Raw genomic sequence first — 20,965 nt, 5'->3', positions numbered from 1 at the left:
TCCGGTGTATGTGGCTGGCGCCCTAGCCGCTGAGCTACAGGTGACAAGCCTGCCCACAGATGTTTGAAAGTGACCAGCTCCTGAAACTCTAAACTCAAATGATCCTCCCACCACAGTCCCCTAAGTAGCTCAGAATGGTTTTTGTATTCAGACACCTAAGTGTCCCCTTAAAGCAGACAATTATCTGATTCTTTGTTTCTGCTTTGCTGTGGGCTGGGTGGAGAGGAAATAGAATCTAGAAGCCCAGAGAGATTTCCCAGAGAAAAAGGGAAGTACACAGAAAGCACAGATTAATACTTGGAGATAAAACATTTCCTCTGCCTTGCCCGTAAGACAATTGAGAGTCATTATTTTGATTTTTGACAGTCTAACAGAGTCCTGGCACCCACTTTTTAGAGGAAGCACAGAAAAGCCGAGATAAGACATTCTATTATGAGGACACGTGTGGCAGGAAATTGTTCATGGCCACACTAACAGTGGGGCACTGGGAGTTTTAGAAATCCACAATTGTCGTGGTGCCTGTAGCTCAGTGGTTAGGGTGCTGGCCACATACACCAAGGCTGGCAGGTTCAAACCCCGCCCAGGCCAGCTAAAATAACAATGACAACTGCAACAAAAAAATAGCTGGGCATTGTGGTGGGCGGCTATAATCCCAGCTACTTGGAAGGCTCAGGCAAGAAAATCGCTTAAGCCCAAGAGTTTGAAGTTGCTGTGAGCTGTGACGCCATATCACTCTACCGAGTGTGATATAGTATACTCTGTGCCAAAAAACAAACAACAAAAAAAAAACAGCACTTTGAGAAGTCGAAGGAGGATTGCTTGAGGCCAGGAGTTCAGGAGTTCAAGACCAGCTAGCAACATAGTGAGACCCCCATCACTACAAAAAAATCAAGATAAAAGAAAGGACTCCACAGGTGTATATGGCCATGTGTGCATAAACCTTATGCCAGTGTATAGCTAAAAGCAGGGAGCTGGGAGTGGTAAACTATGCCACCCTGTAGAGGGGAGGCAAGGACTTCTCATATTCAGGCTAATAGTAGTAGGCAGACATCGAACCTTATTTATTAGCAGAGATATGTAACACCCCTAAATCTTATACCAGGGTGTTAACATAAGAAGATTGTGCAAAGTACTGACTGAACTAGTCTCATGCCCAGGGAGGTCACTACATAGAACAAGAATTATAGAAGAGACAATGCCAAGCTGAGCACAGTTACTGAGTCCCCAAAGCTCAAGAAGGGGCTGTGTAGGCTGAGAGCAGTGGTTCACACCTGTAAGCCTAGCACTCTGGGAGGTCAAGGCAAGTGGATTGCTTGAGGTCAAGAGTTCAAGACCAGCCTGCATAAGAGTGAGACTCCATCTCTACTAAAATAGAAAAAAAAAAAAAAAAAAACTGGGCAGGGTGACACCTGTGGCTCATGGAGTAGGGCACCAGTCCCATATGCCGGAGGTGGCGGGTTCAAACCCAGCCCTGGCCAAAAACCACACACACACACACACAAAAAAAAACTGGACACTGTGGCCAGCGCCCATAGTCCCAGCTTCTTGGGAGGCAGGAGGATTGCTTGAACCCAGGAGTTTGAGGTTGCTGTGAGCCATGATGCTATGGCACTCTACCCAGGAATGAGACTCTGTTTCAAAAAAAAATTTTTTTTTTTTTTTTTGGAGAGACAGAGTCTCACTTTATTGCCTTCGGTAGAGTGCCATGATGTCACAGGACTCACAGCAACCTCTAGCTCTTGGGCTTCAGTGATTCTCCTGCCTCAGCCTCCCGAGCAGCTGGGACTACAGGCGCCCACCACAACGCCCGGCTATTTTTTGGTTGCAGTTTGGCCGGGACTGGGTTTGAACCCGCCACCCTCGGTATATGGGGCCAGCACCCTACTCACTGAGCCACAGGCGCCACCCTGTTTCAAGAAAATTTTTAAAGCAGCCTGTGCTTGGCAGTAGACTCTGTTCTTTGCCCAGGTGCTAGGGGGGCCAAACAGGGCCACATCCTCTGTCAAAATAAGAGAAAAGTAAGAGGGGAATGGGAGGGAGCGTAAAAAGTGGTCTTTCGGGGGCAGCGCCTGTGGCTCAAAGGAGTAGGGCACCGGCCCCATATACTGGAGGTGGCAGGTTCAAATCCGACCCCAGCCAAAAACTGCCAAAAAAAAAGTGGTCTTTGGGGAGAAGGTAAATCTTAGAACAGCAAGTATCCCTTGCCACTCCCCACCCTTAACATGGGACCCCACCCACTTACTTCCTACACGTATAATATTGGAATAGTTCATTCAATCCCTGTTAACCTTAAAAAGGTATTTATTTTCTTTCTTAAGTTTGTCCAAAAATGCTACCTATTCATATTTATCTGAAACTAGAACATGGACTTTGATTATATCTAAACAAAACAAGATCTTTGAACCGCTTCATAGAAATTAGCTCACCTTTCCTTCACATGACTGCGTTTGTTTTTATTTGTTTGTTTTGCTTTTCGTTTTTTGAGACAGAGTCTTATTCTGTTGCCCTCGGAAGAGTGCGCTGGCATCATAGCTCACAGCAACCTCAAACTCTTGGGCTCAAGTGATTCTCTTGCCTCAGCCTCCTAAGTAGCTGGGACTACAGGTGCCTGCCACAATGCCTGGCTATTTTTAGAGAGGCGGTCTTGCTCTGGCTCAGGCGGGTCTCGAACCGGTGAGCTAGGCAATCCATTCACTTTGGCCTCCCAGAGTGCTAGGATTACAGTTGTGAGCCACCACCCCCAGCCTGACTGTGTTTGTTGTCGTATGGTCCCAATCATTCTAGTAACACAAGTTTCACAGTCCAAAGTGAGGACCCGCCCTGTCCTACTCATAATTCTACTCTCATTGGCCCTGACAGTGCTGCCAGAATAAGGACTTCGTTAAGCCACAGAGCACACTACTTACAAATTCTTTACTTCTTTTTTTTTTTTTGAGATAAGAGTCTCACTATGTCACCCTTGGTAGAGTGCCGTAGAGTTACAGCTCACAGCAACCTCAAACTCTTGGGCTTAATTGACTCTCTTGCCTCAGCCTCCCAAGTAGCTAGGACTACAGGTGCCTGCCACAATGCCCGACTATTTTTAGAGAGGAGGTCTTACTCTGGCTCAGGCTGGTCTCGAACCTCTGAGCTCAGGCAATCCACCTGCCTTGGCCTCCCAGAGTGCTAAGATTACCGACGTGAGACACCTCCCTCATTTGTGCTCATTTTAAAACAGTCACCTGCCATAGAGCTCACTAGTGGCCAAAAGTCATGGAATTATTTCTAGGAAGTCACAGTTCTCCAGAGAAAGGCACTTGGGCTTGGCTCTTGGTGTGCTCATTCATGCCTCTAAAGCATTCCATAATGACCAAAAGAGCTACTAGGGCTCCCTTCTCCGTTCTGAATCAATAAGAGATAAATGGCAAAGCTCAGTGCCTGGAATAAACCAATAGACCTGTTGAGGGAAACCTCAGTTAGATTTCCCATTATGTACCTTCTCCTTAACAACAAAGCATTTGCTTTTTTTTTTTTTTTTTTTGAGACAGTATCTCACTCTGTCACCCTCAGTAGAGTGCCCTGGCATCATAGTTTATGGCAACCTCAAACTCTTGGGCTTAAGTGATTCTCTTGCCTCAGCCTCCCAAGTAGCTGGGACTACAGGCACAGGTATTTTTGTTGTTGGGACCACAGTGCTCAGGTATTTTTGTTGTTGTTGTCGTCATTGTTGTTTAGCACTCCCGGACTGGGTTCCAACCCACCAGTCCTGGTACATGTGGCCGGTGCTCTAACCAGTGCGCTATGGGTGCCAAGGCAATGGCAAACCTTTTGACCGGGTTTTTTTTTTTTTTTGGCCAGGGCTGGGTTTGAACTCACCACCTCCAGCATATGGGACCAGCGCCCTACTCCTTGAGCCACAGGTGCCGCCAAGGCAAACCTTTTGAAAAATAAAAATACATGGCGCCTGTGGCTCAAGGAGTAGGGCGCCGGTCCCATATGCCGGAGGTGGCGGGTTCAAACCTAGCCCTGGCCAAAAACCAGAAAAAAAAAAGAAAAATAAAAATACAGTAGACTGCTTAAATAAAAGCAATCTTTTTTTTTTTTTTTTTTTGAGACAGAGCCTCACTTATTCGCTCTCAGTAGAGTGCCACGGCTCACAGCAACCTCCAACTCTTTTTTCTTTTTTTAATTTATTTTTATTGTTAAATCATAGCTGTGTACATTAGTGCAATCAAGGGGTACAATGTGCAGGTTTCATATACAATCTGAAATATTCTCATCAAACTGTTCAATGTAGCCTTCATGGCATTTTCTTACTATATGTAGGCATTTGTATTCTGCATTTAGTAAGTTTTGCCTGTACCCATTCTAAGATGCACCATAGATGTGGCCTCACCCATTACCCTCCCTCCACAAAAACCTCCCGCCTCCCTTCCCCTTCCTTGGCCCTTTCTCCATAGTCTTGTGCTATAGTTGGGTTATAGCCTTCATGTGAAAGCTATAATTTAGCTTCATAGTAGAGCTGGGTACATAGGATACTTTTTCTTCCATTCCTGAGGTGCTTTGCTAAGAAGAATATGTTCCAGCTCCATCCATGTAAACATGAAAGAGGTAAAGTCTCCATCTTTCTTTAAGGCTGCCTAATATTCCATGGTATACATGTACCACAATTTGCTAGTCCATTCGTGGGTCGATGGACACTTGGGCTTCTTCTATGACTTAGTGATTATGAATTGGGCTGCAATAAACATTCTGGTACAGATGTCTTTGTTATATTGTGACTTTTGATCTTCTGGGTACAAACCTAGTAAAGGAATTACAGGATTGAATGGCAGGTCTATTTTTAAGTCTCTAAGTATTCTCCAAACATCCTTCCAGAAGGAACGTATTAGTGTGCATTCCCACCAGCAGTGTAGAAGTGTGCCCTTTTCTCCACATCCACGCCAACATCTCTGGTTTGGGGATTTTGTTACGTGGGCTACTCTTACTGGGGTTGGGTGGTATCGCAAAGTAGTTTTGATTTGCATTTCTCTGATGATTGAGGATGATGAGCTTTTTTTCATGTGTTTGTAGATTGTGCATCTGTCTTCTTTAGAGAAGTTTCTCTTCAAGTCCCTTTCCCATCCTGAGATGGGATCACGTGTTCTTTTCTTGCTGATATGTTTGAGTTCTCTGTAGATTCTGGTTATTAGGCCTTTATCGGAGGTATAACCTGCAAATATTTTCTCCCATTCTGAGGGCTGTCTGTTTGCTTTACTTACTATGTTTTTGGCTGTGCAGAAGCTTTTTAGTTTGATCAGGTCCCAGTAGTGTATTTTTGATACTGCTTCAATTGCCTGGGGAGTCCTCCTCATAAAATATTCACCCTGGCCGATTCCTTCTAGAGTTTTCCCTGCACTTTCTTCAAGTATTTTTTTTTTTTTTTTTTTTTTGTGGTTTTTGGCCGGGGCTGGGTTTGAACCCACCACCTCCGGCATTCCTTCTAGTATTTTTATAGTTTCATGTCTTAAGTTTAAATCTTTTATCCAGTGAGAGTCTATCTTAGTTAATGGTGAAAGGTGTGGGTCCAGTTTCAATCTTCTACAGGTTGCCAGCCAGTTTATCCAGCACCATTTGTTAAATAGGGAATCTTTTCCCCACTGAATGTTTTTAATTGGCTTGTCAAAGATCAAATAACGGTAAGTAGCTGGATTCATCTCTTGGTTCTCTATTCTGTTCCAGACATCTACTCTGCTTTTGTGCCAGTACCATGCTGTGTGATCACTATCGAATTATAGTACAGTCTCAGGTCTGGTAGCATGATTCCTCCTGCTTTGTTTTTATTGCTGAGTAATGTTTTGGCTATTCGAGTTTTTTTCTGACTCCATATAAAACGAAGTATTATTTTTTCAAGATCTTTAAAATATGACAATGGAGCTTTAATAGGAATTGCATTAAAATTATGTATTGCTTTGGGCAGTATGGACATTTTAACAATGTTGATTCTTCCCAGCCATGAGCATGGTATGTTTTTCCATCTGTTAACATCTTCAGCTATTTCTTTTCTTAAGGTTTCATAGTTCTCTTTGTATAGATCTTTCATCTTATACCTCTTTGTTAGGTATACTACCAAATATTTCATCTTCTTTGGCGCTACTGTGAAAGGAATAGAGTCCTTGCTGTTTTTTCAGCTTGGTTATTGTTGGTATATTTAAAGGCTACAGATTTATGGGTGTTGATTTTGTAGCCTGAGACATTGCTGTATTCCTTGATCACTTCTAAAAGTTTTGTAGTAGAATCCCCAGTGTTTTCCAGATATACGATCATATCGTCTGCAAAGAGGGAAAGTTTGATCTCTTCTGACTCTTTGTGGATACCCTTGATCACCTTTTCTTCCCTAATTGCAATGGCTAAAACTTCTATTACAATGTTAAAGAGCAATGGAGACAATGGGGAACCTTGCCTGGTTCCTGAACTAAGTGGAAAGGATTTCAATTTAACTCCATTCAATACGATATGGAAAGGATTTCAATTTAACTCCATTCAATACGATATTGGCTGTGGGTTTGCTGTAGATAGCCTCTATTAGTTTAAGAAATGTCCCTTCTGAGGCGGAGCAAGATGGCGGCCGAGTAACAGCTTCCTTGCATCTGGGCACTGTGAGTCTGGGGAGATAGGACTCCAGGCATCTCTGGCTGGTGGGAACTGCCTATCATCACTCCTATGAGGATACAGGGAGTCAGCGAGAGACTTCTGGGCCCCAAGAGGAGGACTAAAACAGTGGAAAACCGGCAAGTGGTCGCGTGTGTTCAATCCGTCTAAACCCGCCCACAACTGTAAGTTCAGTAGCAGCGAGACTGCAAACCAGAAAGGCCTTCCCTGTGAACTGTTTGGGTGTCTTTGGACTTGGCACTCAGCTGAACTAAGCAGGAGTGCGGAGAACTTTGGCCGTTGTCTAGGGCCCCAGTCTGAGCCGCTGAGCCAGACGGAGCTAATAGTGTTTGGCGGTGGGTCACACGGAATCATTGTCAGTGACCTGCCCCGGCAAGCTCCGCCCTCAGGGTCGCAGACCTAGAAACGGGTGGGAGCTGGTAACCCAGCAACCAAGTAGCCTAAGGGTGGGGTCTGAGCTGCCTTGCAGCCCTAACCCTCAGGGGCAGAGTGAGACTGGTTTTGGCACACTGGGTAAGTGGATAGCCACTTCAGCAGTGATTCCAGCGAGAAAGCTGGGAAAGCTTCTGCTCAGCAAGTTTACAAGTTCAAAGTGCCTTTTAAGTGGGCTGAAGAGAGATTTAGGGTGTCTACCTGCTGGGGTTTGAGAAATCAGCAGCCTCCAGTCGTATCAGAACTGTGATTAACATCTCATACCCCAGAAGACCACGTGTTGCCCAGACAATATTCAACAACATATACAAACTGCTTTGTTTTTGGTTGTGTATTTTTTGTTTTTTTTCTTGGTTTGGTTGTTTTTTTTTTGTTTATTTTGATGTTGTTGATGTTCTTTAGTTTTTTAATTTCAATCTTTTCCATACAGATCCCTTTTTCTTTCTCAATTTTTCTAGTTTAATTATAATTTCCCATTGCTGCCTTTTTCAATAACTAGAACTTCATTTTTGCTAGTGTTTCTACCGCTATCATTTGGTTTTTCACCCAATTTTATCCCCGTAAAGTTTTCTGTTTGCTTGCTTTGGTTTGATTTATAGCATTTTTGTCTTTCCTCTCTACTTGGTGGAGGTGGGGTACTGTGTCTGATCAGGTTAGCAAAGAGCCGCTGACCTAAAGGGAACCACCCAACTGGGCACCCCCAGAAGGTGGGGTTTTTTAAGATTGTGTCAAAGTACCCTACTGTACACCTATATTGCCCTGTCTCCCTCTTTCTGTGCCTCTCTTCTTTTTGTCAATATTCCTTATACCCACCCCCTCTCCTTTCTCTATCTTTCTTTTTTTTCTTATCACTCGGTCCTCCTTTCTTTCATCCCTTTTTTGCTCTTCAACCTTCTCACGCTTCTGGTCCTGTAACCCTTAGTCCACAGGCACAAGAACTTAAAGAGCAAGAGGAAGTGAAAGGAAAATTAGGGCAAGGAAACAGATAAAAGAAATCACTCATGAGGAAGAATCAGCAGAAAACTGCAGGCAACATGAAGAACCAGTCTAGAACAACCCCACCAAGGGACCATGAGGTAGCTACTGCAGATGATTCCACCTGTAAAGAAATGTTAGGAATGACAGAAAGGGAATTTAGAATACACATGTTGAAAACAATGAAAGAAATGATGGAAACAATGAAGGAAATTGCTAATAAAGTGGAAAATAACCAAAAGGAAATCCAAAAACAGAATCAAATAAGAGATGAACGATATGAAGAATATAAAAAGGATATAGCAGAGCTGAAGGAACTGAAACAGTCAATTAGGGAACTTAAAGATGCAATGGAAAGTATCAGCAACAGGTTAGACCATGCAGAAGAAAGAATTTCAGAGTTACAAGACAAAGTTCTTGAGATAAGTCAGACAGTAAAAGAGGCAGAAAAGAAGAGAGAGAAAGCAGAACGTTCACTGTCAGAATTATGGGAGTTTATGAAGCGTTCCAACATACGAGTTATAGGAATTCCAGAAGGGGAAGAAGAATGCCCCAGAGGAATGGAAGCCATACTAGAGAATATTATAAAAGAAAATTTCCCAAACATCACCAAAGATTCTGATACACTGCTTTCAGAGGGCTATTGGACACCAGGTTGCCTCAACTCTAACCGAGCTTCTCCAAGACACATTGTGATGAACCTGTCCAAAGTCAAGACAAAAGAAAAGATTCTGCCAGCTGCCAGGAGTAAGCGCCAGTTGACCTACAGGGACAAATCCATCAGAGTGACCGCAGACTTCTCTAATGAAACTTTCCAAGCAAGAAGACAATGGTCATCTACCTTTAATCTACTTAAACAGAACAATTTTCAGCCCAGAATTCTGTACCCTGCTAAGCTAAGCTTCAAAATTGACGGAGAAATCAAATCATTTACGGATATACAAACACTGAGGAAATTCGCCACAACAAGACCAGCTCTACAGGAAATACTTCAACCTGTTCTGCACACTGACCACCACAATGGATCAGCAGCAAAGTAAGAACTCAGAAATTAAACGACAGAACCTAACCTCCACACTGATGCAAAAGATAAAACTAAGCAATGGACTCTCACCAAATAAGATGAATAGAATACTACCACACTTATCAATTATCTCAATAAATGTTAATGGCTTGAATTCCCCACTGAAGAGACATAGGTTGGCTGACTGGATTAAAAAACACAAGCCATCCATTTGCTGTCTGCAAGAAACACACCTGGCTTCAAAAGACAAATTAAAGCTCCGAGTCAAGGGTTGGAAGACAATTTTTCAGGCAAATGGAATTCAGAAGAAAAGAGGAGTTGCAATCTTATTTTCAGATACATGTGGATTTAAAGCAACTAAAGTCAAAAAAGACAAAGATGGTCACTTTATATTGGTCAAGGGAAAAATACAACAAGAAGACATTTCAATTCTAAATATTTATGCACCCAATTTAAATGCTCCCAGATTCTTGAAGCAGACCTTACTCAGTCTGAGCAAAATGATATCTGATAATACCATCATAACAGGGGACTTTAACACACCTCTTACAGAGCTGGACAGATCCTCTAAACAGAAATTAAACAAAGATATAAGAGATTTAAATGAGACCCTAGAACAACTATGCTTGATAGACGCATATAGAACACTCCACCCCAAAGATAAAGAATATACATTCTTCTCATCACCCCATGGAACATTCTCCAAAATTGATCATATCCTGGGACACAAAACAAATATCAACAGAATCAAAAGAATTGAAATTTTACCTTGTATCTTCTCAGACCATAAGGCACTAAAGGTGGAACTCAACTCTAACAAAAATGCTCGACCCCACCCAAAGGCATGGAAATTAAACAATCTTCTGTTGAGTAACAGATGGGTGCAGGAAGAAATAAAACAGGAAATCATTAACTTCCTTGAGCATAACAACAATGAAGACACAAGCTACCAAAACCTCTGGGATACTGCAAAAGCTGTTTTGAGAGGAAAATTCATCGCTTTAGATGCCTACATTCGAAAAATAGAAAGAGAGCGCATCAACAATCTCACAAGAGATCTTATGGAATTGGAAAAAGAAGAACAATCTAAGCCTAAACTCAGTAGAAGAAAAGAAATATCCAAAATCAAATCAGAGATCAATGAAATTGAAAACAAAAGAATCATTCAGAAAATTAATGAAACAAGGAGTTGGTTTTTTGAAAAAATAAATAAAATAGATAAACCATTGGCCAGACTAATGAGGAATAGAAAAGTAAAATCTCTAGTAACCTCAATCAGAAATGATAAAGGGGAAATAACAACTGATCCCACAGAGATACAAGAGATCATCTCTGAATACTACCAGAAACTCTATGCCCAGAAATTTGACAATGTGAAAGAAATGGATCAATATTTGGAATCACACCCTCTCCCTAGACTCAGCCAGGAAGAAATAGAGCTCCTGAACAGACCAATTTCAAGCACTGAGATCAAAGAAACAATAAAAAAGCTTCCAACTAAAAAATGCCCTGGTCCAGATGGCTTCACTCCAGAATTCTATCAAACCTTCAAGGAAGAGCTTATTCCTGTACTGCAGAAATTATTCCAAAAAACTGAGGAAGAAGGAATCTTCCCCAACACATTCTATGAAGCAAACATCACCCTGATACCAAAACCAGGAAAAGACCCAAACAAAAAGGAGAATTTCAGACCAATCTCACTCATGAATATAGATGGAAAAATTCTCAACAGAATCCTAGCCAATAGATTACAGCTTATCATCAAAAAAGTCATTCATCATGATCAAGTAGGCTTCATCCCAGGAATGCAAGGCTGGTTTAACATACGCAAGTCCATAAACGTTATCCAGCATATTAACAGAGGCAAAAATAAAGATCACATGATCCTCTCAATAGATGCAGAAAAAGCATTTGACAAAATCCAGCATCCTTTTCTAATTAGAACACTGAAGAGTATAGGCATAGGTGGCACATTTCTAAAACTGATTGAAGCTATCTATGACAAACCCACAGCCAATATTTTACTGAATGGAGTAAAACTCAAAGCTTTTCCTCTTAGAACTGGAACCAGACAAGGTTGTCCTCTGTCACCTTTACTATTCAACATAGTGCTGGATGTTCTAGCCAATACAATTAGGCAAGACAAGGAAATAAAGGGAATCCAAATGGGAGCAGAGGAGGTCAAACTCTCCCTCTTTGCTGATGACATGATCTTATACTTAGAGAACCCCAAAGACTCAACCACAAGACTCCTAGAAGTCATCAAAAAATACAGTAATGTTTCAGGATATAAAATCAATGTCCACAAGTCAGTAGCCTTTGTGTACACCAATAACAGTCAAGATGAGAAGCTAATTAAGGACACAACTCCCTTCACCATAGTTTCAAAGAAAATGAAATACCTAGGAATATATCTAACGAAGGAGGTGAAGGACCTCTATAAAGAAAACTATGAAATCCTCAGAAAGGAAATAGCAGAGGATATTAACAAATGGAAGAATATACCATGCTCATGGATGGGAAGAATCAACATTGTTAAAATGTCTATACTTCCCAAAGCAATCTACCTATTCAATGCTATTCCTATCAAAGTACCTACGTCGTACTTTCAAGATTTGGAAAAAATGATTCTGCGTTTTGTATGGAACCGGAAAAAAACCCGTATAGCTAAGGCAGTTCTTAGTAACAAAAATAAAGCTGGGGGCATCAGCATACCAGATTTTAGTCTGTACTACAAAGCCATGGTGCTCAAGACAGCATGGTACTGGCACAAAAACAGAGACATAGACACTTGGAATCGAATTGAACACCAAGAAATGAAACTAACATCTTACAACCACCTAATCTTGGATAAACCAAACAAGAACTTACCTTGGGGGAAAGACTCCCTATTCAATAAATGGTGTTGGGAGAACTGGATGTCTACATGTAAAAGACTGAAACTGGACCCCCACCTTTCCCCACTCACAAAAATTGATGCAAGATGGATAAAGGACTTAAACTTAAGGCATGAAACAATAAAAATCCTCAAAGAAAGCATAGGAAAAACACTGGAAGATTTTGGCCTGGGGGAAGACTTCATGAAGAAGACTGCCATGGCAATTGCAACAACAACAAAAATAAACAAATGGGACTTCATTAAACTGAAAAGCTTCTGTACAGCTAAGGAGACAATAACCAAAGCAAAGAGACAACCTACACAATGGGAAAGGATATTTGCATATTTTCAATCAGACAAAAGCTTGATAACTAGGATCTATAGAGAACTCAAATTAATCCACATGAAAAAAGCCAACAATCCCATATATCAATGGGCAAGAGACATGAATAGAACTTTCTCTAAAGATGACAGACGAATGGCTAACAAACACATGAAAAAATGTTCATCATCTCTATATATTAGAGAAATGCAAATCAAAACAACCCTGAGATATCATCTAACCCCAATGAGAATGGCCCACATCACAAAATCTCAAAACTGCAGATGCTGGCGTGGATGTGGAGAGAAGGGAACACTTTTACACTGCTGGTGGGACTGCAAACTAGTACAACCTTTCTGGAAGGAAGTATGGAGAAACCTTAAAGCACTCAAGCTAGACCTCCCATTCGATCCTGCAATCCCATTACTGGACATCTACCCAGAAGGAAAGAAATCCTTTTATCATAAGGACACTTGTACTAGACTGTTTATTGCAGCTCAATTTACAATCGCCAAAATGTGGAAACAGCCTAAATGCCCACCAACCCAGGAATGGATTAACAAGCTGTGGTATATGTTTACCATGGAATACTATTCAGCCATTAAAAAAAATGGAGACTTTACATCCTTCGTATTAACCTGGATGGACGTGGAATTCATTATTCTTAGTAAAGCATCACAAGAATGGAGAAACATGAATCCTATGTACTCATTCTTGATATGAGGACAATTAATGACAATTAAGGTTATGGGGGGGAGAGCAGAAAGAGGGATGGAGGGAGGGGCGTGGGCCCTTAGTGTGTGTCACACTTTATGGGGGCAAGACATGTTTGCAAGAGGCACTTTACCTAACAATTGCAATCAGTGTAACTGGCTTATTGTACCCTCAATGAATCCCCAACAATAAAAAAAAAAGAAAATCAAGAAATGTCCCTTCTATACCAATTTTCTTAAGTGTTCTGATCATGAAGGGATGCTGGATATTATCAAAAGCTTTTTCTGCATCAATTGAAAGAATCATATGGTCCTTATTTTTTAGTTTGTTCATGTGTTGTATTACATTTATAGATTTACGTATATTGAACCAGCCTTGAGACCCTGGGATAAATCCCACTTGGTCATGTTGTATAATTTTTTTGATGTGTTGTTGGATTCTGTTAGTTAGGATCTTATTTAGTATTTTAGCATCAATATTCATTAGTGATATTGGTCTATAATTTTCTTTTCTTGTTGGGTCTTTCCCTGGTTTGGGGATCAAGGTGATGTTTGCTTCGTAGAATGTGTTGGGTAATATTCCTTCTTTTTCTGTATTTTGGAAGAGGTTTAGTAGTATAGGTGCTAGTTCTTCTTTAAAGGTTTGGTAGAATTCTGACGTAAAGCCATCTGGTCCTGGGCTTTTCTTTTTAGGGAGATTTTGTATAGTTGATGCTATTTCAGAACTTGATATAGGCCTGTTCAACATTTCCATTTTGTTCTGGCTAAGTCTTGGTAGGTGGCTTACTTCCAGGTATTGGTCAATTTCTTTCAGATTTTCATATTTCTGAGAGTAGTGTTTCTTGTAGTATTCATTAAGGATTTTTTGAATTTCTGAGGGGTTTGTTGTTATTTCATCTTTACCATTTCTGATTGATGAAATTAGAGATTTTACTCTTTTTTTTCCTGGTTAGGTTGGCCAAAGGTTTATCTATTTTATTGATCTTTTCAAAAAACCAACGTTTGGATTTATTTATCTGTTGTATAATTCTTTTATTTTCAATTTCATTTAGTTCTGCTCTGATTTTGGTTATTTCTTTTCTTCTGCCGGGTTTGGGGTTGGAGTGTTCTTCCTTCTCCAGTTGCTTGAGATGTCCTATTAAGTTATTAACTTCCTCTCTTTCCGTTTTCTTGAGGAAGGCTTGCAGTGCTATAAATTTCCCTCTTTAGACTGCCTTTGCAGTATCCCAGAGGTTCTGGTAATTCGTGTCTTGATTGTTGTTTTGTTCCAAAAATTTGGTGATTTTGGGCAGCGCCTGTGGCTCAAGGAGTAGGATGCTGGTCCCATATGCCGGAGGTGGTGGGTTCAAACCCAGCCCCGGCCAAAAAAATAAAATAAAATAAAAGTTTGATAAATAATAATAATAATAATAATAAAGAAAAATTTGGTGATTTCCTTCTTAATCTCGTCTATAACCCATCTATCCTTCAGCATAAGGTTATTTAGCTTCCATGTTTTTGTATGGGTATGCAGGTTTCTGTTGTTATTGAGTTCAACTTTTATTCCATGATGGTCTGAGAAGATGCAAGGAATAATTTCTATTTTTTTAAATTTGCTGAGGTTAGATTTGTGGCCTAGGATATGGTCGATTTTGGAGTATGTTCCGTGGGCTGATGAGAAGAATGTGTATTCAGTTTTCTTGGGATGAAATGTTCTGTATATGTCTGTTAAGTCCAGATGTTGAATGGTTGAGTTTAAATCTAAAATTTCTTTGCTTAGCTTCTTTTTGGAGGATCTATCCAGCACTGCTAAAGGGGTGTTAAAATCTCCAACTACTATGGAACTGGAGGAAATCGAGTTGCTCATGTCTGTTAGAGTTTCTCTTATAAATTGAGGTGCGTTGTGGTTGGGTGCATAAATATTAATGATTGAGATCTCATCATATTGAGTATTACCTTTAACAAATATGAAGTGTCCATCCTTATCCTTAATTATTTCGGTTGGTTTAAAGCCTATCGTGTCAGCGAACAGGATTGCAACTCCTGCTTTTTTCTGCTTTCCATTTGCCTGGAATATAGATGACCATCCCTTCACCTTGAGTCTATATTTGTCTTAATGTAAGATGCGATTCTTGTATGCAGCAGATATCTGGCTTGAGTTTTTGTATTTAGTCAGCCAACCTGTGCCTCTTTAGAGGACCAACCTCCAACTCTTGGGCTTAGATGATTCTCTTGCCTCAGCCTCCTGAGTAGCTGGGACTACAGGCGCCCGCTACAATGCCCGGCTATTTTTTGTTGCAGTTTGGCCAAGGCCGAGTTCAAACCCGCCACCCTAAGTGTATGGGGCCAGTGCCCTACTCACTGAGCCACAGGCACCACCCATAAAACCAATCTTTTAAATGTTAGTGAATCCCTTGATATTTTTTGTTTCATGTGTTTGCACCACTGTGAGACTTACTGGGAAGTAAAGCAACGTCATTTGGAGGAATTTCATCACGTAAAGAGGCCCCAAACTATTTATTTTACATTATGTATAGACCCATTGACAAAGTATAGTGCATACTCCGGAAAGAGCTTTGGAGATCAATTTCTCTTGCAAAGTTTATATTACTGTAATGGAGATAAACCAATGTAAGGACAAGGCTGTATCTTGAACATAATAGCTGTTCGCTAATTATCATGGAACCATAGAAGGATATTGTGGTGGAGCTGCATCATTTTGTCATTTAACTGTCCTTCCAGAATAAGCTCTTTCCACTCTTCCTACCCAAGCAATTATAAGAATTCCCAAGGAATTCTGTTACTGGTAATTGCCAGTGTTGGGAATTGCGACAGAAGTCGCCAGATAGTCGCACCATCTAGTAGGGCCTAGGTCAGAAATACCAACGGGAAAAAACAGCATAGGCCAAGTTCTCTTTACCTTTAAAGAGAAAAGTGTCTTTGAGGGTCAGGTCAAGCTTGATTGTTATTTAGATCCAGCAAATACTTACTGAGCACCTACCTTTAATAAGTTATGTACCAGAAATATACATGAACACTATGTAATTGTCAGGAGCGTTTATTATTGCATGTTAGGGTTATAGAGGCGTAGTATCAGAATAGAATTGAGTAAATCCTACAAGGAGGCGGGAGGTCTCTGCCTTGCTCTACTCATTCTTCAATGAACATTAGCCCAAAGTTGTGATTATAGAAGAACATTTTGAAAGTGCAGGTGTCAGTGTTTTTATGTACTATTTCTTGTAGAAAAGCTCACTGGGACCAGGAGCGGTGGCTCATGCCTATAATCCTAGCAGTCTAGGAGGCTGGGGCACGTGGATTGCCTGAGCTCACAGGTTTGAGACCAGCCTCAGCCAGAGCAAGACCTTGTATCTAAAAATAGCTGGGTGTTGTGTTGTGGTGGGCATCTGTAGTCCCAGCTACATGGGAGGGCGAGGCAAAAGAATTGCTTGAGGCCAAGACTCTGAGGTTGCTGTGAGCTATGATGCCATGGCACTGTACCGAGAGTGACAAAGTGAGACTATGTCTCAAAAAAAAAAAAAAAAAAGAAAAGAAAAGAAAAGCTCATTTGTGCATTAGGATTCACATGCATGTGTTATGGGGGGAGATAAGGACCGCTGACTCAAATAAGAATTTCAAAAAGGAGTCTTTTTATTTTTATTTATTTATTTATTTTTGAAACAGAGCCTCAAGCTTTCACCCTGGGTAGAGTGCTGTGGCATCACCGCTCACAGCAACCTCCAACTCCTGGGGTTAAGTGATTCTCTTGCCTCAGCCTCCCAAGTAGCTGGGACTACAGGTGCCCGCCACAACACCAGGCAGTTTTTTGGTTGCAGCCGTCATTGTTGTTTGGTGGGCCTGGGCTGGATTCAAACCTGCCAGCTCAGGTGTATGTGGCTGGTGCCTTAGCCATTTGAGCCATAGGCACGGAGCCAAAGGAGTCTTTTATTAACCGTGGAGCTGTCTCAGCAAAGTCTAAGGCAGACTAAGTGAGAGAGCATTGAAGGGTCTGGAAGTTGGGGATTTTCTAGTCTGAAAGTTGGCCAAGGGCCAAACAGGTGGGCTGAAAGTTAGCAATTAGAAGCAAAAAGAAAGTTGGCAAAAGAAGCAAAAAGCAAGCACAGGGTCACGATGACCCCTTTTACAGAAGCGAACCTTGCAATTTAGCAGTTTAGTCAATAGGTAACATAAAGGGCGGTTAGAACAATAAGGGAACATAATGCAGATCTAGCAACTAATGGATAAGTAAAACAATTTGTCACAGTGCTTAGCTCGTTAACTCTCATCATGACAGGACTTGGCCCATTCGTTCTTATATTGTCCTGTTCCGCCAATCCGGACGGATCTAAGAGTAATGGTGCCTGTCATCATTTAGAGTTATGGTATTCACATCTTTTTGACCTTTCATCTTTTATCCTACATAGCCCCCTGGTGCATGTCGGTGGCAGGCGGTATCCATCTTCTGGGGGTGGTGAGGCAGCTGGCACCCATGAGGCTGCTGGAACCCATCTCACATGTTCAAAATATTAAAATCACAGGGCGGCACCTGTGGCTCAGTGGGTAGGGCGCTGGCCCCATATACCAAGGGTGGCGGGTTCAAACCCGGCCCCTGCCAAACTGCAACAAAAAATAGCCAGGCGTTGTGGCAGGTGCCTATAGTCCCAGCTACTCAGGAGGCCGAGGCAAGAGAATCGCCTAAGTCCAAGAGCTGGAGGTTGCTGTGAGCTGTGACACCACAGCACTCTACCGAGGGCGACAAAGTGAAACTCTATCTCTTAAAAAAAAAAAAAAAATATATATATATATATATAATCAGATATTTTTTACTTTAAGGGCAAAAATGGGGATTTCCAATGGTACCTTTGACTACACAACAATTTTTTTTTTTTTAGACTGGGATTAATTTTTTTTTTAGAACACAAAGTTTCATTTTGTCACCTTTGGTAGAGTGCGATGGCCTCATAGCTCACAGCAATCTCATACTTTTGGGCTCAAGTGATTCTCTTACCTCAGCTTCCCAAGTAGCTGGGAGTACAGGTGCCTGCCATAATGCCCAGCTATTTTTAGAGACGAGGTCTTGCTCTGGCTCAGACTGATCTTGAACCTGTGAGCTCAATACACCTGCATCGGCCACCCAGAGTGCTAGGATTACAGGCGTGAGCCACTGTGCTGGCTCTGGATTAATGTTTCACTAATGATATCTTACATCCATACTGTGCATTTCTAAGATTTACATCCAAAGAGCATATTGTATTTACATGCAGCAAGCAGTCCAAAATAACAAATTCAAACCATGGCTGCATTAAGACTATGGTTTACACGACAATTTTTGAGATATCTACAGAACATAACCTTTGTGTAAAATGTGACTCCACAGTAATATATTTTTTCTTTTTATCAGGTCGAATAGAAGATCAATATTTAATTAGATTTGTTAAAGAAAAGCTAAAATCAATGCCTTGCAAGAATCAAGGCTATATTTTGGATGGATTCCCCAAGACCTATGATCAAGCAAAAGATCTTTTCAACCGTACGTTTGAGTATTCCCTTCATTTTGAGTATTCATATTCAGATAAATTGTAACTTTATCGTTCACAGTAATTGTCAGTGAAAATAAAAATTGGAGAGCCTATTTATTTTTGGATTTTGGCTCACCTTTTATTAGGTAGTCTTTTTTCTTTGTTTTTCAGATGTGAGGCTATATAGAGATTTTTTTCTTCTTTTCTTTTTCCAGACTTTAAAGTATTTTAAAAATATTTATTTTATTTTATTGTGGCACAAACACAACATGAGATATACTCTCTCTTTGGTTTATTTTCTTTCTTTCTTTTTTTGTTGAGACAGAGTTTCACTTTGTCATCCTCGGTAGAGTGCTGTGGCATCACAGCTCAGAGCAACCTCAAACTCCTGGGCTTAAGCAATTCTCTTGCCTCAGCCTCCTGAGTAGCTGGGACTACAGGCACCAGCCACAATGCCTGAGTATTTTTCTTTTTTTTTTGGTTGTAGTTGTCATTGTTTTTTGGCAGGCCTGGGCTGAGATTCAAACCCACCAGCTCTGGTATATGTGGCTGGTGCCTTAGCCACTGAGCTACAAGCACCAAACCTACTCTCTCTTTTCTTTTCTTTTTTTTTTTTTGAGACAGAGCCTCAAGCTGTCGCCCTGGGTGGAGTACTGTGGCATCACAGCTCACAGCAACCTCCAACTCCTGGACTCAAGCAATTCTCCTGCCTCCAACTCCCAAGTAGCTGGGACTACAGGTGCCCTCCACAATGCCTGGCTATTTTTTGGTTGCAGCGTCGTTGTTTGGCGGGCCCGGGCTAGATTCGAACCCGCCACCTCACGTGTATCTGGCTGGTACCTTCACTGCTTAAGCCACAGGCGCCGAGCCTTTATCTTTTCTTTTTAAGACAAGAGTCTCACTTTGTTGCCCTCAGTAAAGTGCTGTAACGTCATAGCTCACAGCAACGTCACGCTCTTGGGCTCAAGCAATTCTCTGTCTTTTTTTTTTTTTTTAAATCATGGCTGTGTACATTAATGCAATCATGGGGTACAATGTGCTGGTTTTATATACAATTTGAAATATTTTCATCAAACTGGTTAACATAGCCTTCACGGCATTTTCTTAGTTATTGTGTTAAGACATTTATATTCGGGGCGGCGACTGTGGCTCAGTGAGCAGGGCGCCGGCCCCATATACCGAGGGTGGCGGGTTCAAACCCAGCCCCGGCCAAACTGCAACCAAAAAATAGCCGGGCGTTGTGGCAGGCGCCTGTAGTCCCAGCTATTCAGGAGGCTGAGGCAGGAGAATCGCCTAAGCCCAGGAGTTGGAGGTTGTTGTGAGCTGTGTGACGCCACGGCACTCTACCGAGGGCAATAAAGTGAAACTCTATCTCTACAAAAAAAAAAAAAAGACATTTATATTCTACATCAAGCAATTCTCTTGCCTCAGCCTCTCAAGTAGCTGGGACTGCAGGTGCCTGCCACAATATTCAGCTAGCTTTTTTCTATTTTTAGTAGAGATGGAGGTCTTGCTCTTGCTCAGGCTGGTCTCCAACTCCTGAGCTCAAGGGATCCATCTGCCTTGGTAACCCAGAGTGCTAGGTTTACAAACGTGAACTATTGCCCCTGACCCAGATGCATGTTATCATTCATCTATCAGTGCACATTTAGGTTGTGAGAATATTTCTGAAATACATGTTCTAGGTATGGCTAGTTTTCATTAGTGATTGTTCTTTGAGATACTTGGATTTTTTGCTGTAATCCATAGTAGCAACATGGTAATAACCATGATGACAAATATTTTGTTTTGTTTGTTTATTTAGAAGAAGATGAGGAGGAGGAGGAAGAAGTCAGAGGCAAAATGTTTCCCTATGATAAATTAATTATACCTGGTAAGTTAAGATATTTCTCTAAGATCACATTTAAAAAAGAGATGCTGTTCAACATTTCTTTTGTGCAAAGTAAACCTAAATAAAGTAGGTTTTTCTTTTTTAGAAAAACATTCACAAGATACACTCAAGCACAAAACTTACAGTTTTTGGCCGGGGCTGGGTTTGAACCTGCCACCTCTGGTATATGGGGCCAGCGCCCTACTCCTTTGAGCCACAGGCGCCACCCAACACAAAACTTACAAACTAGACAATGCACTAAGGGTGAACATCCGGGATGTTGAAGTTCTGGAAGGAATAGAAATCCCTGTGAGAGCATTTGTTTAGGTGGTTCCAGGCTCTGTAGTGTAACAAAGTACAAAGTAGCGAATCTGTCGATGGTTTGGTTTCTGTGTCAGTTGGTGAGACCAATAGGGACTGGGCTACCACAGCCCCTTTCTTGTCCTATTTTGGTGCTAGCTATGCTATTATCTTTTCTAGAAGACATTGAGAGCCTGAATTGAGACTGGGCAAGTAAAAGGTTTTTTGGCTCACTGTTAACTCCACAGCAGTTTTGGTCTATCCCATAATTTACACGGAGGTTTCTCAAAGTACTTTGAAAGCAAAGCATAAAGAACTTCTCCTAC

General features: G+C 41.4%; 1 protein-coding gene and 1 long non-coding RNA gene across 4 annotated transcripts in view; one reads left to right on the top strand and one right to left on the bottom strand.

Moving 5' to 3' along the window:
- Positions 1 to 20,965, top strand: part of AK7 (adenylate kinase 7) — a 113,407-nt gene that overhangs the window by 74,862 nt on the left and 17,580 nt on the right. The window contains exons 13-14 of the mRNA XM_053602959.1: positions 18,352 to 18,480; positions 20,274 to 20,342. Of these exons, the coding sequence (XP_053458934.1) occupies positions 18,352 to 18,480; positions 20,274 to 20,342 (198 nt within the window). The remainder of the gene's footprint in view (positions 1 to 18,351; positions 18,481 to 20,273; positions 20,343 to 20,965) is intronic.
- LOC128594282 (uncharacterized) overlaps positions 1 to 20,965 on the bottom strand; it is a 77,490-nt gene that overhangs the window by 45,745 nt on the left and 10,780 nt on the right. The gene's annotated exons all lie outside the window — the stretch shown is intronic.

This window comes from Nycticebus coucang, chromosome 9 (assembly GCF_027406575.1).
Source record: "Nycticebus coucang isolate mNycCou1 chromosome 9, mNycCou1.pri, whole genome shotgun sequence".
Classification (NCBI taxonomy): Eukaryota; Metazoa; Chordata; class Mammalia; order Primates; family Lorisidae; genus Nycticebus; species Nycticebus coucang.
The sequence above is the reverse complement of the archived record's forward strand: the minus strand, read 5'-3'. Positions and strand labels throughout refer to the sequence as shown.